The sequence below is a fragment of the Balaenoptera borealis genome (genome assembly GCF_965194805.1).
Source record: "Balaenoptera borealis genome assembly, chromosome: 13".
Classification (NCBI taxonomy): Eukaryota; Metazoa; Chordata; class Mammalia; order Artiodactyla; family Balaenopteridae; genus Balaenoptera; species Balaenoptera borealis.
In genome coordinates this window covers 4,536,222-4,554,432 of record NC_138870.1, presented here as the reverse complement: position 1 = coordinate 4,554,432, position 18,211 = coordinate 4,536,222, and the positions used below count along the sequence as shown (strand labels likewise).

Sequence of the window (18,211 nt, the reverse complement as noted above, 5' to 3'; positions counted from 1 at the left end):
CCAATTAAAAGCTTATAGTGAACTAGGAATAGAAAGAAATTTCTTTGAAGATGATAGTGTATTTAAAGAATATCCAGGGGCTTCCCTGGTGGCGCAGTGTTTAAGAATCCGCCTGCCAATGCAGGGGACACGGGTTCAAGCCCTGGTCTGGGAAGATCCCACATGCCGCGGAGCAACTAAGCCTGTGTGCCACAACTACTGAGCCTGCGCTCTAGAGCCCACGAGCCACAACTACTGAGCCCTAGTGGCCACAACTACTGAGCCCTAGTGGCCACAACTACTGAAGCCCGCATGCTAGAGCCCATGCTCTGCAAGAAGAGAAGCCACAGCAATGAGAAGCCCGCGCAATGAAGAGTAGCCCCCGCTCACCGCAACAAGAGAAAACCCGTGCAGCAACAAAGATTCTTCAAAAATTTTCTGAAATTTTGGCCAATGCAATACGAAGAGTGAAAACTGCATTATTTGTAAGTGATGTGATTGTTAACATAGAAATTGCAGAGAGATCGGCTGACAAGCTATTAAAACTAATAAGACATTTTCAGCATGGTAGGATGCAAGATACATACACATAGCACTTCATAGTTCGTACACACGTTACACACATATACACTTGAAATAATCCATTGTGATAGTTAAGTCGTTTTCAATTTTTTACTATTCCAAAATATATAGCAATAAACATTCTTGTACAGATTATTGTGTACATTTGTCTATTTACCTTCTTGAAATTAGTTCCTAGAAATGGAATTGTTTAATAAAAGATTATGGAAATTTCAAATTTTGTTACATATTGCCAAACTAGACTCAAGAATAGTGTGTGAGCAACTAAGACCCAATACAGCCAAAAATAAATAAATAATAAATCTTTAAAAAAAATAAAAGAATAGTGTGTAAATTTGCACTCTCTAATTTATTCTGGTAAATGGATTGGGATAGGGATCTTCACTTTACCTTTTTTTTCCCTCTTTAATTTTTGCCAAATGCTAAGCCAGTTGCTCCAGTATCACTTCTCGAATAATCCTTTCTTTCCCCACTACTTTGAAATAGAATTACTCTACATATTGGAATGAAAGATATCTATATCATAGTAGGTGAAAAAATCTGTAGGTATTCTTTGATCAAGTAAAAAAATTTTAATGTGTGGAGGTGTAGAAAAATTCAGAAGGAGCTTAAACTGTTCCTTTTTCATTTCCTATGGGTAGATGGTACTTCTTTGCCTGGAAGATTCTTCCCCTTTTGTAGCTCAGGTAACTTCAATAGGAGGGCATCCTTGAAGTTTTGGCTTAAACTTCTTGGTGGGGGGGTTGGACTGGGGGGCGGCAGACACCCTGTCCTAGGTAGGCACCCTCTCAAAGAACCCTGTACTTGCCATACTACCTGTAGACCATCCTGCACCTTTTAATTTTATCTAAATTACTTCTCACTTTTTTCTCTAGACTCTAAGCTCCATGAGGACTGCATATGGGTCACTCTTGCTCGTTGCAGAGCCTAGCACAGTGTCAGTGTCTGGCAAATAACCGTCACTCATTGAGCACTTACTGTATACCAAACACCATGCTAGGTGCCTTCAATGATCACACCACACCCTTAGATACTATTATTATCACCTCCATTCTGAGCACGAGGAAACCGAGTCGGAAGCTTGTCCCACAGGCTATTAATTCCCAGGCCTGTCTGCCTCTTGGCCACTACACTCCCTATACGGTGATCAATAAGTATCGGAGGTCATCAATAAATATCGAGGCTTGAGGATCACTTGGAGGGGACTTTGCAGAAGGGATGCAGCCCCGGAGGGTGGCTGGACTGGTAGCCCTTTAACAACCGCATTACGACCCAGACCCTCACAGGCCCCGCCCACTCCGCGCCGAGGCCGGAAGGGAGAGGCAGGGGCGGGGGGGAGCTTCCGGGGGCGGGGCGGGGCGGGGCTGGCGCTGGTTGGCCGGCTTCGGCCGGAAGTCGGGAGGTTCGAGGGGGTTCGAAGACGCCGGTTTGTGACGGGGAGGCTGGCGTGGAGGTTGCCTCTCCGTCCTTTCGCACCCCGGGCCCTCGGGAAAAACCCAGCACCCCGGCCCCGCGGCCAGCCCCTTCCGCCAGGCTCTCTCCGCTCGATTTCGCCACCGTTATGTGGGAAGCGAATCCGGTGAGTAGCCGGGCGGGACGGGGCGGACCGATGGGCGGGGTTGACGGGAGAGGACGGGCGGGGTTCCCGGGAACTACGCCCCCCACCCCCCACCCCCCGCCCCCCACCCTCCCAGGCCGCGCCGACCGGCTGTTGAGTTCCGGGGACGCGAAGGCCCCGGCCCCGGCGGCTCGGGCAGCCGCCTTGCGAGTAGTGGAGACGGCTCGGTGGGTCCCCAGCGCCGTGCGGCTGTCCCATCCCAGTGATTGGACTCGCTGTGGTTTCTCCGCCCCCGTCCCTCCACCGTCTTTGTAAACTTGGCGTTTTGCTCTCTGGCTGGAGTTCCTGGGCTTCGGACCTGTGACTGACTTAGGCTCAGGTGTACCCGCCAGCCCCACCCCCATCCCCGTCCAAAGCGAGGGGACTCGCCCTCCGGGTCCTGAAATGGGCCTAAGGGGAACCGCCGGGGCTCCTTTTCCCTTCCTGGTGGACAGCCATGGAAAACTGGGGTGGTCGAGCGTGTGTTCTAAGCCTCTAGGTGGTGAGGTTCTTAGATTTTTTTTTTTCCAGTGGACAGAAACTGATGACCTGGAGCTTTTCCACTGCAAGTCTTGTGTCTCCCTCCGGTATTTGCATTGTGTCTGCATGCATTTTTGTTTACCTTGCTTTTGTACATTCATTTATTTAATATGCAGCCTTCAAAGAGTGGAATCCGCTTGCCAAGAGTATTCCATTAATCTCCCGTTAGAGGTGAAATCGCCTAGTTACACGGCAAATAGGCACTATTTACGCCTTTGAGTTGACTGGAAAAATGGCAGAATCACGTATCAGCATATTGTTGGCCTAAATATGTGCAACTACCCCACGTGCTGAGATAACTTCCTAAATTTAGTTTAATAACCCTGTTTCCATATTTGCAGTAACTCCTTTGCTGTAATCATTACTTCTTTTTTTTTCCATTCCTGGCATATATTTCCAGATAAGTTAGAGAGTTTGTCAGTAAATTTGCTTCTGTTTTTACGTTTTTACCCGGTAGAAACTAGTCTGTTGGTCTGGATTTTTTTGGTTGTGTATCATGGTTACATCCCAGGCCATCGAATAGCGATGGTCATCATATAAGAGCCTTCCCCCCCCCCACTTTTTTTTTTTTGGTTCAAACATACAATCCTTTAAGGCCACATCAGAGGAAAGTAATTGCTGGGTTTTGATTTTAGCAAAAATAATTTCAAATTGTGAGAATGTGCTCTCTGCTTATATATTAAGTTTCACTATCTGTCATCAGTAAGTTTCATTTTCTATTATTATATGTGTGTATGTGTGTGTTTGTGTTGTATTCAGTTTTTATTGGCAGTCCTTCTCCTTCCTGGTTTCTCCATAACATGCCCTTTAGTCATCCAAGTACATGTCTTGCCCAAAGTCACATGTCTTAAGTCCTTCACCGTGTTAGAAGCTCCATATGGGCAGAGATTTTTGTCTGTTTTGTTTACTACGGTATCCTCAGACTAGGGAACAGAGCCTGACATACAGTAGGCACTCAGTAAATATCCACTGAATTAACAAAGTGATTGCATCAATACTAGGAAGAGTCCTTTGCTCCCGTGGTTCATTCTCCCTCCTCCATCACATATACATCAGAACTGGCTATTGGATCACTCATGTGTTTGTGAGGATTATAAAGGCATTAATGAGTATCTCATATATTTGCTTTGTTATAGCATTATCTCACTTCTTTGGAAGGAAGGCTTGGTTTTCTCTGAAATCTCCCTAATGATTTTGCTTGATTTCAGTAGAGCAGACTGACTTTTGTTAATAGTGGTGAACCTTCCACCTACAAGCCCACATTCTTCTTTTGACCCTTATCACACTGCTCTGATAGATCTTAATGCTCCTGTGTTTTCTTACCGGTACTGTTTTTCTTCCTCTGAGCGTATGAATGTTGTCAATAAGGGCAGTTTCATATTGTAAAAGTACAGTGAACATTCTGCATATGGATTTCCTCTTGTAATTTGTTAGTTTCTTTGAATAGAAGAGGCATCTGAATAGTCTGTCCAGCTGTGCTCGTGGAATGAAAATTAATTTTAATGCTTCTCGAAGCCAAACACAATTGGAAAGATTAAAAAAAACCCACAGTGCATCCTAAAGATAAATACAGATGACTTTTGTATTACCCACCAATTTAAATTACTGTTTACCATTTCTTTCTATTGAATGATACAATAAATTCTGCTTTGTGGAGGAAGGCCATAGAGGACTGCTTTAACTGAAGACTTCTGCTAGTTTCTCCCTGTATTTTTTTAGTAGCTTCCATGACTTTGATATGCCACCTGTGATCTGCAAATTTATCTCCTCTTGCAAATACGCCTTCTGTGTGATACTGTATTCCGCTCGCAAGTGTTTTGAGGAAATACTACACTGACTCTGGCCATGATAATGCTCAGAAGCAGTCGCCCCTTCTACGTGGGAAGTCTCCATGACATGGTTTGAGTATGGAAAATCACCATTGAACTTGGAACATTTTCTTGGGCGGGGGAACCCAAAACAAGATAACCAAGGAGCTATAAATAAACTTTATCTCAGTGCACCATTTTATTTTATTTTTCAAGACAGTCACGAGGTCAGTGATGATTCCGTTCAAGCCTTTCACTGACCAGGCCCCTTGAGGTCCCTGCCGAGGCAGAAGCAGGTTGACAGGGCAGCAGGCACTCAGTTCTGGTGTGAAATCCTGGCAGTTCTCCACCCACCCGGGGCAGGTGGCCCTGGGCTTACGTCCCCCAGTGTAGGAAAATGGCAGATCTGTAGGAAGGAGTTGGATGGGATGCCGTCACTGCCTTGACTCTGTGTACCCTGACTTCGCCCTGCCTTTTTCTGTCTCTTTGCTGCTGTCTTCCCCCTCTTTGCCGCTGTCTTCCCCCTTTTTGCAGGAAATGGAGTCAGTATCAGCATTACATAGGAGGGAGTTTCAGTTTCTCTCTGACAATAGAAAATGAAAAATGACAAACATCTGTTTCGATAACAAATCATCTGTTGCAGTGATAGGACCTTACTTTGTGAAGAGTGATAAATTCTTCAGAATTCCTTTCCGCTTATTAATTCATATGATTAGAACAATCTAATGAGTTAGCTAAGGGAGAAGGAAGTGACTTCCCCCAGATCTCGCAGGTGGGTGAGCCACAGAGTCGTTTAGCACCCGTGTCCTCTCCGCCACCACCCTGCCGCTGGGTCGGGGCAGTGATAGCGTTGGTCCAGCGCTTTACCCGCTGAGCCTCCCTTTTCTCTGTTGTTTTATATTCACAGCTGCTTCCACGCTCCCTTGGCACTATGATTCCCTCCTTCCTCTGTCCAGCCTCTTGAGAGAATAGTCTTACACTTGCCCTTCGTACTCAGACCTCAGCACCCCCAGCCCCGCCTCTGCCCCAGCACCTGACTTGCTAGGGGGTCACCAAGAGTTTTCGAATCACCACGCACAGCGGCCACCTGCACACCTCCCTCTCTTCTGTCATTTTGCAACAGTAATGCCACTGGAGGTTTTCTCAAAACTCTCTTTTTTTGATTTCCTGGGACTGTATTCCTTTGGATTGCTTCTCCTTTCTGTGCTTCATCCTTGAATCGTAATCTTGGGTGAGCTGCACTGCCTTCTTCTGCCCCTGAAATGTGCCACCTTAAGCTTTTTCTTCTCTCGGCACATCCTTTTTTGGTGAGCCCCAAGGCTTCAGATACCTCTTTAGTGACTCTGCCTGCCAAATGTACATCTTTAGTCCTGACCCCCTTTCTGAACTGGGTGACGGACAGCTCTACTGGTTGTCCCTCCGAGAGTTCAAAGTCAGTATGTCTAAATCCAGCTCCCTCAGTCATGAGTCATTATTTCACGCAGTCAGTCAACAAACACTGAATAAACATCTATTGTCTGGAAAACACCATTCCAGGCACTAGGGAGGGGCAGGGCAAACCTGGACCAAGTCATAGCGTGCCCTCCAGGGCCTGGAGATACAGTTTGAGTGGGGACAGTGTTACCAGAGGGTGTCTGGGGGCCTGGGAAGGTTTGTTGAAGCAAGTTACACTTGAGCTAGGTGTCCAAGTCCCAGAAGTGGTCTTGCGGGAAGGGCAGAGGAAGCAACATGGCCAACGGCCATGGAAGTGAGAGAATGGTCACTACAGCTTGGATGGAGGAGTGACGTGGACAAAGCGCATGTCCCGTGGTCGTCTCGGTGAGGACATCGCGAGAGGATGAGGGTGGGGCGCTGCGAGGACAGCAGCTGGCATCTGTGCGACAGCCTGTCTGAAGAGGCAGTATGTTCTATAGGCGTACCTTCGGGCTGGAGGGGGACAGAGGTAGGATGTGTTCCTGGCAGTGAAAGTTCTAGAGAATGTAGTGTCTATGAAGATGTGTTCTTAGGGCCAGCGTACACTCACAGGTTCATAACTGACAGCTTTATCTTCTTGGTGTTCTTTGTAATTGTTCTAGCAGTGGGTTTAGCTGAGCTGACAGAGGAGTGTGACGTGCCAGTGTTTGGTGGCTGGGGTCAGTCTAAATAGAGTATGGGGTCATCCAGTACCTCTGAGGTGGGGATTTATAAATTATTGTTCTCTTTTTTAGCGGTGAGACTAAGGCTCAAAGTTGGGTGCACTTTCTGAATGAGGACAGCCAGGTTCTAAACCCAGAACTTTCTGGCTCCAGAACAGATACTCTTCCCAGTCCAACTTAGGATCTAGGCTTTAAAGTGAGTAGAAAAGACCCTGTGGGAGAGTCACAGGGACTCAGAGCTAAAGGAAGGGTTCTCGAACTGCAGGAAACCTTGACGTTTTTGTGACACCATCTCCTGTGCGTTTGGAACTTTTCTAGTGATGCAGCCCACGAGCAGGAGGAGAGAAATACTGTGGCCTTTCCAGGGTTGGCGTGGCGGGTGCTGCACAAGGCTAAGGAATGAGTCTCGTAGTTTTTGGTATCAGGGGACAAAAGAGAGTTTGGGAAGCAGGCTGGAGACACGTGTTTGTGGTTGAGGCCCGAGGGATGGGGTGAGGCAGTTTGCCCATTGTGGCCCGCCTGGCCTGATGCTCAAGCAGGATGCCGAGGTCTTTGGCTCATGCAGCTCCCCCTCTTAAGAGTTAGACCTGCTTTGGAAATAACGTCTGAGGGCACTTATGTATTTATTTAGCACCTACTATAAACCAGTCAGCTCTGAATCCAAGGGTTTACAGTGGTGAGCAGAGCAGAATAGGCCCAGCCCACACCGGTTTGCAGTCTGCGCAGGGTGGCGACATTAAGCCGATAGTTACACAGTAACATTGAGCTCCAATTGTAGTAGAAGCTCTGAAAGAAAAAGTACGATGACGTGTAATAGGAGGAGCTAGTGCTGGACTTGGAGATCAGGTCAGGCCACCCAGTGAAAGTACTTCTACAGAGATCTGAGGGATTGAGCAAGAGTTAGCCATGTAAAGGCTGGGTGGGAGGGGAGGAGGGCTGTTCAGACAGCAGAAACAGCCTGAGCAAAGGCCCCGAGGCAGAAAGGAGCTTGTGAGCGAAGCCGTGTGTGGCTGGAATGCGGTGAACCAGGAGTTAGGGCCAGCAGGTAGGTAGGAACAGGCCATGTGTGGCTTTGTGGCACATGTTTAGGGTTTGAACCTTATCCTTGGAGGAGTGGGGGCCATCGAAGTGTTTTACACAGGAAGTGACATGAACATACTTGCGTTTTGAAAAAGATCATTGTCGCTGCTGTGTGGAACACGAGTTATTTATTAGAGAGTGTACGAGGCAGATGATGGCCTGCCACAGATAACCGTGTCTGCGTCACTGGGAACTGGGAATGTGTTCGGTCCCAGAGCAAAGGGACGTTAAGACTGCTGATCAGCCGACTACTGACAGGGAGATTACCTTGGATTATCCAGGTGGACCCAGTGGAATCACAAGGGTCCTTAAAAGTATCCTTAGAAGATGCAGACAGAAGTGAGTCGATGTGAGGATGGGAGGATAATCAAAGATGCCAAGGGCGGGGGGGAACTGGGAGATTGGGTTGACATATATACACTACTGATACTATGTATAAAATAGATAACTAATGAGAACCTACTGTATAGCACAGGGAACTCTACTCGGTGCTCTGTGGTGACCTAAATGGGAAGGAAAGCCAAAAAAAGAGGGGATATATGTATATGTACAGCTGATTCACTTTGCTGTACAGTAGAAACTAACACAGCATTGTAAAGCAACTCTAATCCAATAAAAATGAATTAAAAACAACAAAGATATACAAGGTTGCTGGCTTTGGAGATGAAGGGGACCATGAAACAAGGAATGTGATAAGCTTCTAGAAGCAGGAAAAGCCAAGGAAATAGATTCCCGCCCACGCCACCCCCAGCCCCCCGCCGACAGCCTCCAGACAGGAATCGCTAGTTGATTTTAGTCCGGTGAGTGCCACGTCAGACTTCAGCAGAACTGTAACATAAGAAATTGTGTTCCTTTAAGCCACTACGTTGGTGGTAATTTGTTCCAGCAGCGATTAAAAGCTCACACAGGGAGCATCAGGAGGTCTGTTCAAAGACACTTAGGAACGTACAGTGTAGTCCAGGGTGAGGGTGAAGGGGGCTTGGACTAAGCGGGGGAGAGAGAGGAGTGGGTCAACCCAGGCTGCACTTTGAGTGATGGAGGCTGGGTTCCTGGCACAGGCAGCCGGGAAGAAGGGCCACTTTCCCTGAGATGGGGAGACTGGGAAAGGGGGAGATGTGGAGGGGACCAGGAGTTTGGTTTGGGGCCTGTGATAGGTTTAATGTGCCTGTGAGGCATTCAAGTAAAAAGTCAAAGGGGCAGTTGGATAAGTGAGTGGAGCTCAGAGGAGAAGGCTGGGCTAGAAATGGCCATTTATGGCCTCAGCCTGTATAGACAGACGGCTTTTAAAATCTTGGGAGCAAGTGAGATCCCTAGGGCAGTGTTTCTCAAATTTTCAGCACCCATGCAGATCACCAATTTTAAACAATATTTTATTGTTTATATTACGTATTTTAAAAATGAATAATGTTTTTATTGTTAAAAAGATGACATTTTTGCAGCCTCTTACAAAGTATCTAACTTGATAGGTAGCTTGAGATGTAGGTTAGACCCAGACACTTGAATTTTTTACCCTATATTTCTATTAAAATAGGAAATCTCATGCTGTAATTATAGATTGTCAAGATTTGCAACTAGTGTTTGCTGGCCCTGTTAGATGTTTTGGAATAACAAGAGAAAACACAGACTGAGAAATTACGGGAATTCTGGGACTCTTCCTAGTCCCTGAAGACTATTCCTAGTGCTCTGTCAGTTGCCAAATTGATACACTTATAATATTAACTAACTGTAGGGGTGGATGTTTCAACCAGCCGGAATGTTTGGAAGCAGGGAGCGAATGGATTCTGGGACTACTTCAGTCTCCGGAAAATATCTGTTCATGTTTTCTTGTAGCGTTGGCTGTGTTCTTTATACAGCCACAATAGTAAAGTCAGTCTCACTCTCTGATGAGTAAAGAAAACCATCAGATTCCGGGAAGAAATCACAGCCTAGCCACTGAGCCATTTGCAGCATAGTTTGCTGACTTTGGGAAATCTGGTGTCTTACTCTCAGCATGAAAATTTGGGGTATTTTGGCCTTGAAATAGTAGGTTCCAGGTATTTATGATGCTGACTGTATTTCAGCATCCACTTCAGCAGGCCTCTGGAAATCAAGAATGACCATTGGTATTATTAGCATCATGAAGAAACGTTTTTATCTCATCCCTCCTTTCAGAAACTCTTGTCAGCACTTCTGTCCTTGGCAGCTAGTAAACTTAGGTGGGAAGAGTAATCTTGCACACACTGCCATTGCTTTCCTCAGCATCTGAGAGCACGTACTCTGAGTTGTCAAGATTTGCTGGTATTCAGTTTTCACTGTTTCCTTCCACACTCGGCTACAATCAGGAGGCACGTTGGTGCCTTCTGACTGTCCCAGATGTTTAAAACATCTTTTAGGAACCCAGCCGCACCTTTCCTTGCTATTCGTATAGCTCATGCTCTGTCAGTTTTGAATGGATTGCACCTTTTTCAGCCCGTGTCACAGCTCACAGAAATATCACCGCCTGAATGAAAACTGACTTCCCTTGTACCGTGAGCTTCCACCCACAAGCAGAACAAAAAGTTGTGGAGTATTTCTACCCCGTTACATACTACGTGTACTGCAAGAACGGATTTGTATTTTTGCTCAGGTAGTTTGTTCAGTTTTAAAACTAAACACATGTTGAAACACTCAAGTGATAATAATTGCTTTTCTATGTCATGTGCCATTGATAAGATGTGACTTCCAACAGAGTCATTTAATAAAGAAATTTTGTTAATAGTTTGTTTATTTTTTTTTGTAACAACAATTAAATTGGGCATTAAATTTGGATTGACAGCTTCTCAGCAATATTCAGACTTTTACCTGTTTTAGCTGGGTAATGCCCCTTTAGTCTTGGTCGCTTCTCTATCCTTATCAACAAAGCAAATTGACTTGGGGCTCTGTTAGAAGATTATGTGAAAATTTATTTGGTTTTACACCATTGTATTTGCTGAACACTAGCTGATATGAACTCAGTAACACAGACTGAACATATTGAGGTGTTATGAAAATAAAAGGATTTTTGTGAAAATTGTAATTAATCTTATATTTCAGCTTTGCAAACTGTATGTGATCAAATTTCTTTCATTACTTTTTTTCTGTGAAAAATACCTTTGAACTACTTCCTAATTCTTGAGGACCATGTTTTAAAGATGCTGAGAAAGACAAAAAAGGGCTAAGACTGAGCCCCAGTAACCTACAAGTTATAGGCTGAACCGAAGTAAAGTTGCAGAGGATGGAGAGTTTGTGGCCAGAAATCTAAGATGATCTGGAGAGAGTGATTTAATGGAAACCAAGAAAAAAGTAACGCAGGACAGTGGGTAAACTGTGAAATGTTACTGAGAGGTCAAATAAGACAAGGTCTGATAAAAGTGCATAGGATTTGGTAACTTGAAGCTCATTGGAGATCCTAGCAAGCGCCTCCTTGTGTGTGTGTGTGTGTGTGGGAGAGAGAGAGAGAGAGACGGTGGTGGAAGATATTAGCCCAGAAGCTAGAAAGCTAAATTAGAGTGGGTTTTGGCATGCATGGAAAGTGAAGAAATAAACAGTGTGTGTAGACACACAAAGAGTTATAAGCCACCAAAGGAGATAAAGTGAAATCCCGAAAAGAAGGTATATGATAAGGGGAGCAAAGAACAGATGGGACCAAGCAAGATGATAAACTTAAACCTAACCATATCAATAATCATACCAAAATAAATGCTCTAAACACCCCAATTAGAAGGCAGATTGTCAGATTGGATTAGAAAGCAGGACCCAACTGTAAGTTGTCTACAAGAAACACACATTGAATGTAAAGACACAAGTAGGATAAATAGAGATATACAGTGCTAACACTAGAGAGAAAGCTTGCGTGGTATGTTAATATTAAAGTAGGTTTCAGAGATAATATTATTAGTGATAAAGAATGTCATTTCCTAATGATAAAGAGGTCCGTTAATCACTAACAATCCTAAACATTTATACACCTAATAACAGAGTGTCAAGATACATGAAGCAAAACTAATAGAGCTGTAAGGAGAAATAGGCAAATCCCATTATAGTTGGAGATTTTAATACTCCTCTCTCAATAATTGATAGAATTAGTAGGTAGAAATAAGCAAGGATGTAGAAGACTTGAACATTATCAACCAACTTGCCCTAATTAATATTTATAGACCAGTACACCAGCAACAGCTGAGTACACACTTTTTTCAACTACACAGAGAACATTTAACAAGATAGACCATATTCTGGGCCATAAAAGGAGTCCCAATACATTTAAAAGAATTCAGGTCTTATAAAGTACACTATCTGATTAAAATGGAATTAAATTAGAATTCAATAAAAAAGATCTGTAAAATCCTCAAGTATTGGTAAATAAATAGCACGCTCTAAAATAACCCATTGATCAAAGAAATAAAAAGGGAAAATAGAACATATAAAAGCATATCAAATTTGTGGTATGCTGCTAAAACAGTTCTTAGAAGGAAATTTATAGCTATACTGATGCTTATATCAAAAAAGAAATGTCACAAATCAATGACCACAGCTTCCTCCTTAAGAAATGAGAGAAGAGCAAATTAAGCTCAAGCAGGAGCAAAGAAATAAAGTTTAGAGTGCAAAGCACTGAAATGAAAACAACAGAGAAAATGAAACCAAAAGGAAAAAGAAAAAGAGGAATACAAATTACCGATATTGAGAATGAGAGAGATAATATCACTACATATTCTACAAACGTTAAAGGATAATAATGGAATGTTATGAACAACTTAATGTCAATCAGTGTGACAGCTGAGATGAAATGGACATATTTTCTAAGACACAAACTACCAGAGCTCCCTCAAGAAGAAATAAATCACATGAATGGCCCAATATCTACCAAAGAATTTAAATTTAAAGAAAAAGCCTACCCACAAAGAAAACTCTAGGCCCAGTGGTTTCACTGGCGAATTCTAACAAACATTTAAGGAAGAAATAATACCTTTCTGCACAAACTTTCAGAATATAGAAACGAAGGTAATACTTCACAACTCACTCTATGAAACTGGCATTACCCTAATTCCAAAACCAGTCAAAGACATTAAAAGACAACTACAGGCCAATATCCCTAATGAACATAGATGCAAAAATTCTAAACAAAATTTTTGCAAATCAAACCTAACGGTATATAAGAAGGTTAATGCATCATTATCAAATGATGTTTATCCCCAAAATGCAAGGTTTGTTTAATATTTGAACAGAAATCAGTGTAACTCATTATATAAGCAAACTAAAATGAAAAACTGTGTGATTATTTCAATGCATGCAGAAAAAGCATTTGACAAAATCCAGTATCTATTCCTGATACAGACCCTCAGCAACCTTGGATAAGAAGAGAACTTGTTCAGCCTGATACGGGGTGTGCAGAAAATGTTAACTCAGCAGGCCTCGGTTGCTCAAACCCTGCACATTCTCAAGAAAGGCCTGTTTCTATGACTGTCCTTTGCCTAGCTCCAGAGAACTGAACTCCTGGAATGGTTTGTCTCATGAGTGTATCTGCACGCCTGAAAACTTCAGCCATCCTCCACCAGTCTGTCCAGAAAGTTTATACTAGAAGTGTGATTTATGGTGAGTTCCTTGCCTCTGGAGATCTGGAACTTCAGCAGCTGAGGTCATTCACAAAGGCGCTATAGGCTTACATGACCAACTCCCAATACAAACCCTGGACACCTAGGCTCAGGTGAACACTCCTGATTGGCAGCACTTTGCACTTGTCACACATGGTTGCTGGGAGAATTAAGCGTGTCCTGTGTGACTCCACTGGGAGGGGCCGCTTGGAAGCTTGTACATGGTTTCCTCTGGACTTCATCCCACCTACTTTTTCCCCTGTGTTTATTTCACTTTGTATATTTTTACTGTAATAAACTGTAACCATGAGTAGAACAATTTCTGAGTCCTGTGAGTTCTTGTGAACCAGAGAGTGGTCTTGGGGACCCCTGACACAAGGTGCATCTGCAAAATACCTGTATCTAATATCAAACTTAGTAGTCAAAGGCCAAATGCTTCCCCACTAAGATCAGGAACAAGGAAATAATGCCTGTTCTTTATTCAGCATTGTACTGGAGATTACAACCAGTGCAGTAAGGCATGAGAAAGAAATAACAGGCATCTATATGCTAGAAGAAAGAAGTAAAGCTAGCTAGCTAGCTATCTAATGCCTATAGAAAATCTGATGGAATGTCCAAAAATCTCCTAGAACTAATAAGTGAGTTTAGTAAGGTTGCTGGATACAGGAACCATATCCAAAAATCAGTGTATCACTATGTACTAGCAACATTCAATCAGAAATTGAAATTTAAAATGCAATTCCATTTGCAATGGTATCAAAAATATGAAATACTTAGTCGTGAATCTTGCATAAGTGATATGCAGGACTGTACACTGAAAACTGTAAAACATTGAAACAGTTAAGTAAGACCTAAATAAGTCAAGAGATGTACCTCACTCACGGGTTGGAATACTCAATACTGTTGAGATGCCAATTCTTCCAGATAGGTCACTATGCAATCCCAATCAAAATTGAAAAGATCTAGACTAGCCAAAGCACTTCTGAAAAAGAAGAATAAATTTGGAGTGCTAACACTACAGTGTAGTATTGGTATCAAGATAGAGAAAATGTTTATTAGAACAGAATAGAGGGTCCAGAAATAGGCCCACAAACAAACAGACAACTGATTTTCTATAAAAGTAAGACTCAGTGGAGAAAGGATAGTTCGCTCAGTGTTTGGTCAGAGGTTATGTTTAACCCCCTTGTGCCAGTGAGGCCACCCCCCTGTGTTGATGGGTCTGTGTGCAGCCTTGGGAATGCTGTCACGTCTGCCCCATGACCTGCTCTGACCGCTCCTGGGTAGATACCGCCTAGAGCTTGTGCACAGCCTTCCTGACTCCCACCGTTGACTATAATCCCAGGAGGGCTTTCTTGGCTGTCCCTGGTTCTCTATATTAAATTTCTGCCTACTGTGCCATTCTGCTTGTATCAGAGCTTCAGGCCTCTCCTTAATTGTTTTTCATCAAAGATTTCCATTTTTTTCGATAATGCTCTTAGACGTGAGGTTCTCTACACTCCGTTACACGTAGAATCAGTCCCCTCAGGCAGAGTCATGGATCTCTTTGTCCTTAGGATGTGCTTTTCCTCCTGCAGTAGAACCCCTGTGTCACTGGAGCTGGAGTTGGGAGCCCACTCTTCCCAGAGTGACACCCTGGGTGGGAGGGGTGGTGGCAGCCCCTGGTCTACTTGACTTACCCCTCCTGCCGTGAAACCACTACCCTAGAAACCGCCCTGTACCTGGGTGGGAGCAATCAGGGCCCAGTGTTCACAGCCGGTTGGGCCTGGACTGGAGCTTCCACCAAATGAGTGGGGACCGGGTAGAGGAAAGGAGATTGGTCCTCTGTGTTGCCTGCCCGGAGTAGACCTTCTCCACTTGTGGGCAGCCTGACCCTTCCAGAGTGAAATAGGCCCAGATTGGGAGCTGGAGGGAAAGGGAGCCCCTGTCTTCTCGTCTGCAACACTGAGCGGGTGGGGTGGGGAGTGGTGGACCAGATCTCGGCCCAAATGCCAGACTCTTGCCTGTTCTGGAGATTTAGTAGATTTTCCTGAATAAATATTTCTCTATTCGCTAGATGATCTTAAGACAATTTCCAGAGACTTTAAATGTTGTTGTTCTTTTAAACAATGTCCACCAGTTAAAATGCAGTTTTGCTGGGGAGGGGCCCACTGCACTCCTTACTCCGTCATTCCAAAAGTTCCACCCTGATTGTAAGCTTTCAGTATCCAGTTTTGGACCTTCTTCCTATAAGAGACAAGGAAGTTTTCATTACCAGCTATGATTTCCTCAAGGTGTTATGTTTATCCTAACAAAATAGATTATATTTTGTTTATTTTAATAAACTCATCAGAAAGGTTTTAACCAAACTGGAAGGTGGTATTATTTTTCTCCCATAGACCAGGATTTTGATTTTAAGCCCATCTCCCACCTGGCCTTTCAATTTGATGATCCAGGTTGATTGCTCCCAGGCTGCATAAGTATTCCGGTTGGAATAGTTAGCGTTGCAGACAAGCTCCACCAGCATACCCATTGCACTGGAAAATTTACAAAACGCTTTTCCAATTTATACTAGCTTTTTTGTCCTCCTCAGCCTGAAGTGCAGGAAGTATCATCGTCTGCCAATTAAAAACCGGAAAAGCAAGGCAGATGATGGTGTTGTGGCTGATCTAATTCATTCCACTAACATTCATTCACTGCCTTTTCCCTGGTGGACAACTGGTGCACACTCCTTTTGTTGCCTGTAAATGTATTCTATCCTAGATCCATTAATACTCTGGTTACAGTATTTTAAAGTTGTTCGTTGAAGCTTGACTTAACTCTTTGAGCCTAATTATACAGAATAGCCATTCCTTTGGAGGATGAACTTGTAGCAAACCATAAGAGTCAGTCTTACGAACTGTGTCTGAGTCTTTGGAAAGAAAGCCATAGCATCTGTGAAGCAAAGCAGTCACATTCAGCTTTGGCCCCAGAGGAGAGAAGGAACAACTGTCCATGTAGGAAAAGGAGGCAGGGGGCCGATAGCTTAGGGAAGAGCTGACGGTCCGGAGGCCTCGGGTGTTTCTAGAATCTTCTTTGAACTGCCAGCTCCATGATTCTAGACAACATAATTGTATCTTCTCTGCTTTGGTTTTTTCTCCCTAAAGTTAATTGGAGAATGACTTCTCCTGTGCCTTGGGTTGTACAGGAAAAAATTTGTGTAAACTGACAAGGAATTTTATAAAATTTGAAGCGCTTCAGGGCAGTGGTAGCTGTCTGTGGTGCTGCCCTCTCCGCATAGGGATGAATGTGAGACGAGTCTATCCTGCCCACCTCCCCCCGCGAGAGCTGCTCATGACAGGACGCTCTGAAGGGACTTTGGTGAAACACGTCCACTTGTAACCTGGCTCACGGTGCGGTCTTGGGAACAGTGTGACGTAGCAAAGCACACATGTTGCATGTATGCTGTGTAAAGGGGGCTTTCCTATTTCCCGTTCCCTTTTCTCCTAGATGGAACTCATAAGCCACATATTTATCTTAACTATTTCCTTGAATCTCATCCTTCCAAATTTTTCTGGTTATTTTCAGAAAAAAAACTAAATTTAAGTCACTCTCGCTTTCTTTGTCTCTCAGAGTAAAATGAGCAAATTATGTGAACAATAAGTCATAGAAGGAAGAGCAGGTGTTGTGAATAGTTAACCTACACAACTGATCTTAAATTTTAAATCATTGCCTTTTTTATTGGGTTAAGATACATAAGGTAAATAGCGGGCCCCAAATCTGCAGCTCTTGCTCCTAGGGTGTTCTGGTTTTCATTTCTTAGTCGCCAGTCCACTTTAAAACATGAAGGAAAAATCCCGAACATAATCACAAAGCATCCCTTGGAGAGAGTTTCCAAACGTGAATGAGAAAATAACAAGCCCCCATTCCCTGAGCTCAGGTGCTGTGCCTGGTACTTTGCTGCAGGACCAAGCACCACCTCTCCCAGCAGCCCCGGGAGGAAGGAGCCTTTCATCCAGGCTCTGTGAGGAGGAAGCTGTGGTCTTAACAAGGCCATGGAAGCTTATCCCAGGTTACACCACCTCTGTACACTTTAAACAATGAAATTTAAAACAAATATTTTCCAAATTACCCAAGTATAGTACATATTCTTTGTTAAAGAAAAAGAGATATAGGAAATCAAATTTTTAACAAATCAGCAGAAACCATATAAGTTTATATGTGTGTATATGATGAAACACACCCACACAGAGCAAAGCGTGAAAATTGCACAGTAAGCAAACAGTATTGATTAACCCTGGCGAAGGAAGGTGAGAGGTACCAGGAATGGAAGTGATAGTCAAAAAGAGTCTTTAGCTTTATCTTGAATGTTCTGGTTTTTTGCAAGGAGAGATTTTCATGTGTTAGCTGTGCAAATTTAAATTAATAATTTAAAAACCCTTAAAGAATGAGAACAGAAAGCCACATTCCAGATAAAGTTGAATCTTCTTTGACTAACGTCTTCGCCCCTTTTCTGATGACCTCCTTTTCATCACAGTCTCCCCCCAAAAATGTTTAAAACTTTTCAAAAATAATGTGTACATAATACAGGCAAGATTATAAAGTCATTGATAAGGAAGTATAAGGTAGTAGCCTATGGTGCTTACATGGACAGACCTTGGATCCAGACTGCCTGGGTTTGAATCCTGGCATCCCCGTTGTGTGACCTCCTCATTTATAAATTTGAGGTATTAATAGTACATATCTTAAAGGGTTGTTGTGAGGCCCAAGTGACTTATTACTTGTGCAGTACTGAGGACAGCACCTGGCACATAGTAAGAGCCCTATAAGGATTAATATTATTATTATCCTAATATTCAGGAAAAACTATGATAAATGTTTATGTATCCATCCAGACGTTTTCTGTGTGTATGTACATATGCGTATACCCACACATACATATACAGACAC

At 43.6% G+C, this 18,211-nt stretch overlaps 1 protein-coding gene across 9 annotated transcripts in view; it reads left to right on the top strand.

The window, feature by feature from the left end:
* Positions 1-1,933: 1,933 nt before the first annotated feature.
* The window catches only part of PARP11 (poly(ADP-ribose) polymerase family member 11), a 35,893-nt gene continuing 19,615 nt past the window's right edge, over positions 1,934-18,211 (top strand). For 3 of the 9 annotated variants that reach the window (XR_014233808.1, XM_082352898.1, XM_082352897.1), the window contains exon 1: positions 1,934-2,140. Coding sequence is in view for 3 of the 9 variants with exons in the window: in XM_082352898.1 (XP_082209024.1) it covers positions 2,123-2,140 (18 nt within the window). In the remaining 6 variants the exon portion in view is untranslated. Of the gene's footprint in view, positions 2,141-2,260; positions 2,347-2,689; positions 2,746-10,169; positions 10,327-18,211 lie in introns of those variants that run through there. The other 6 variants (XM_082352894.1, XM_082352893.1, XM_082352895.1 and 3 more) reach the window with 6 other exon arrangements.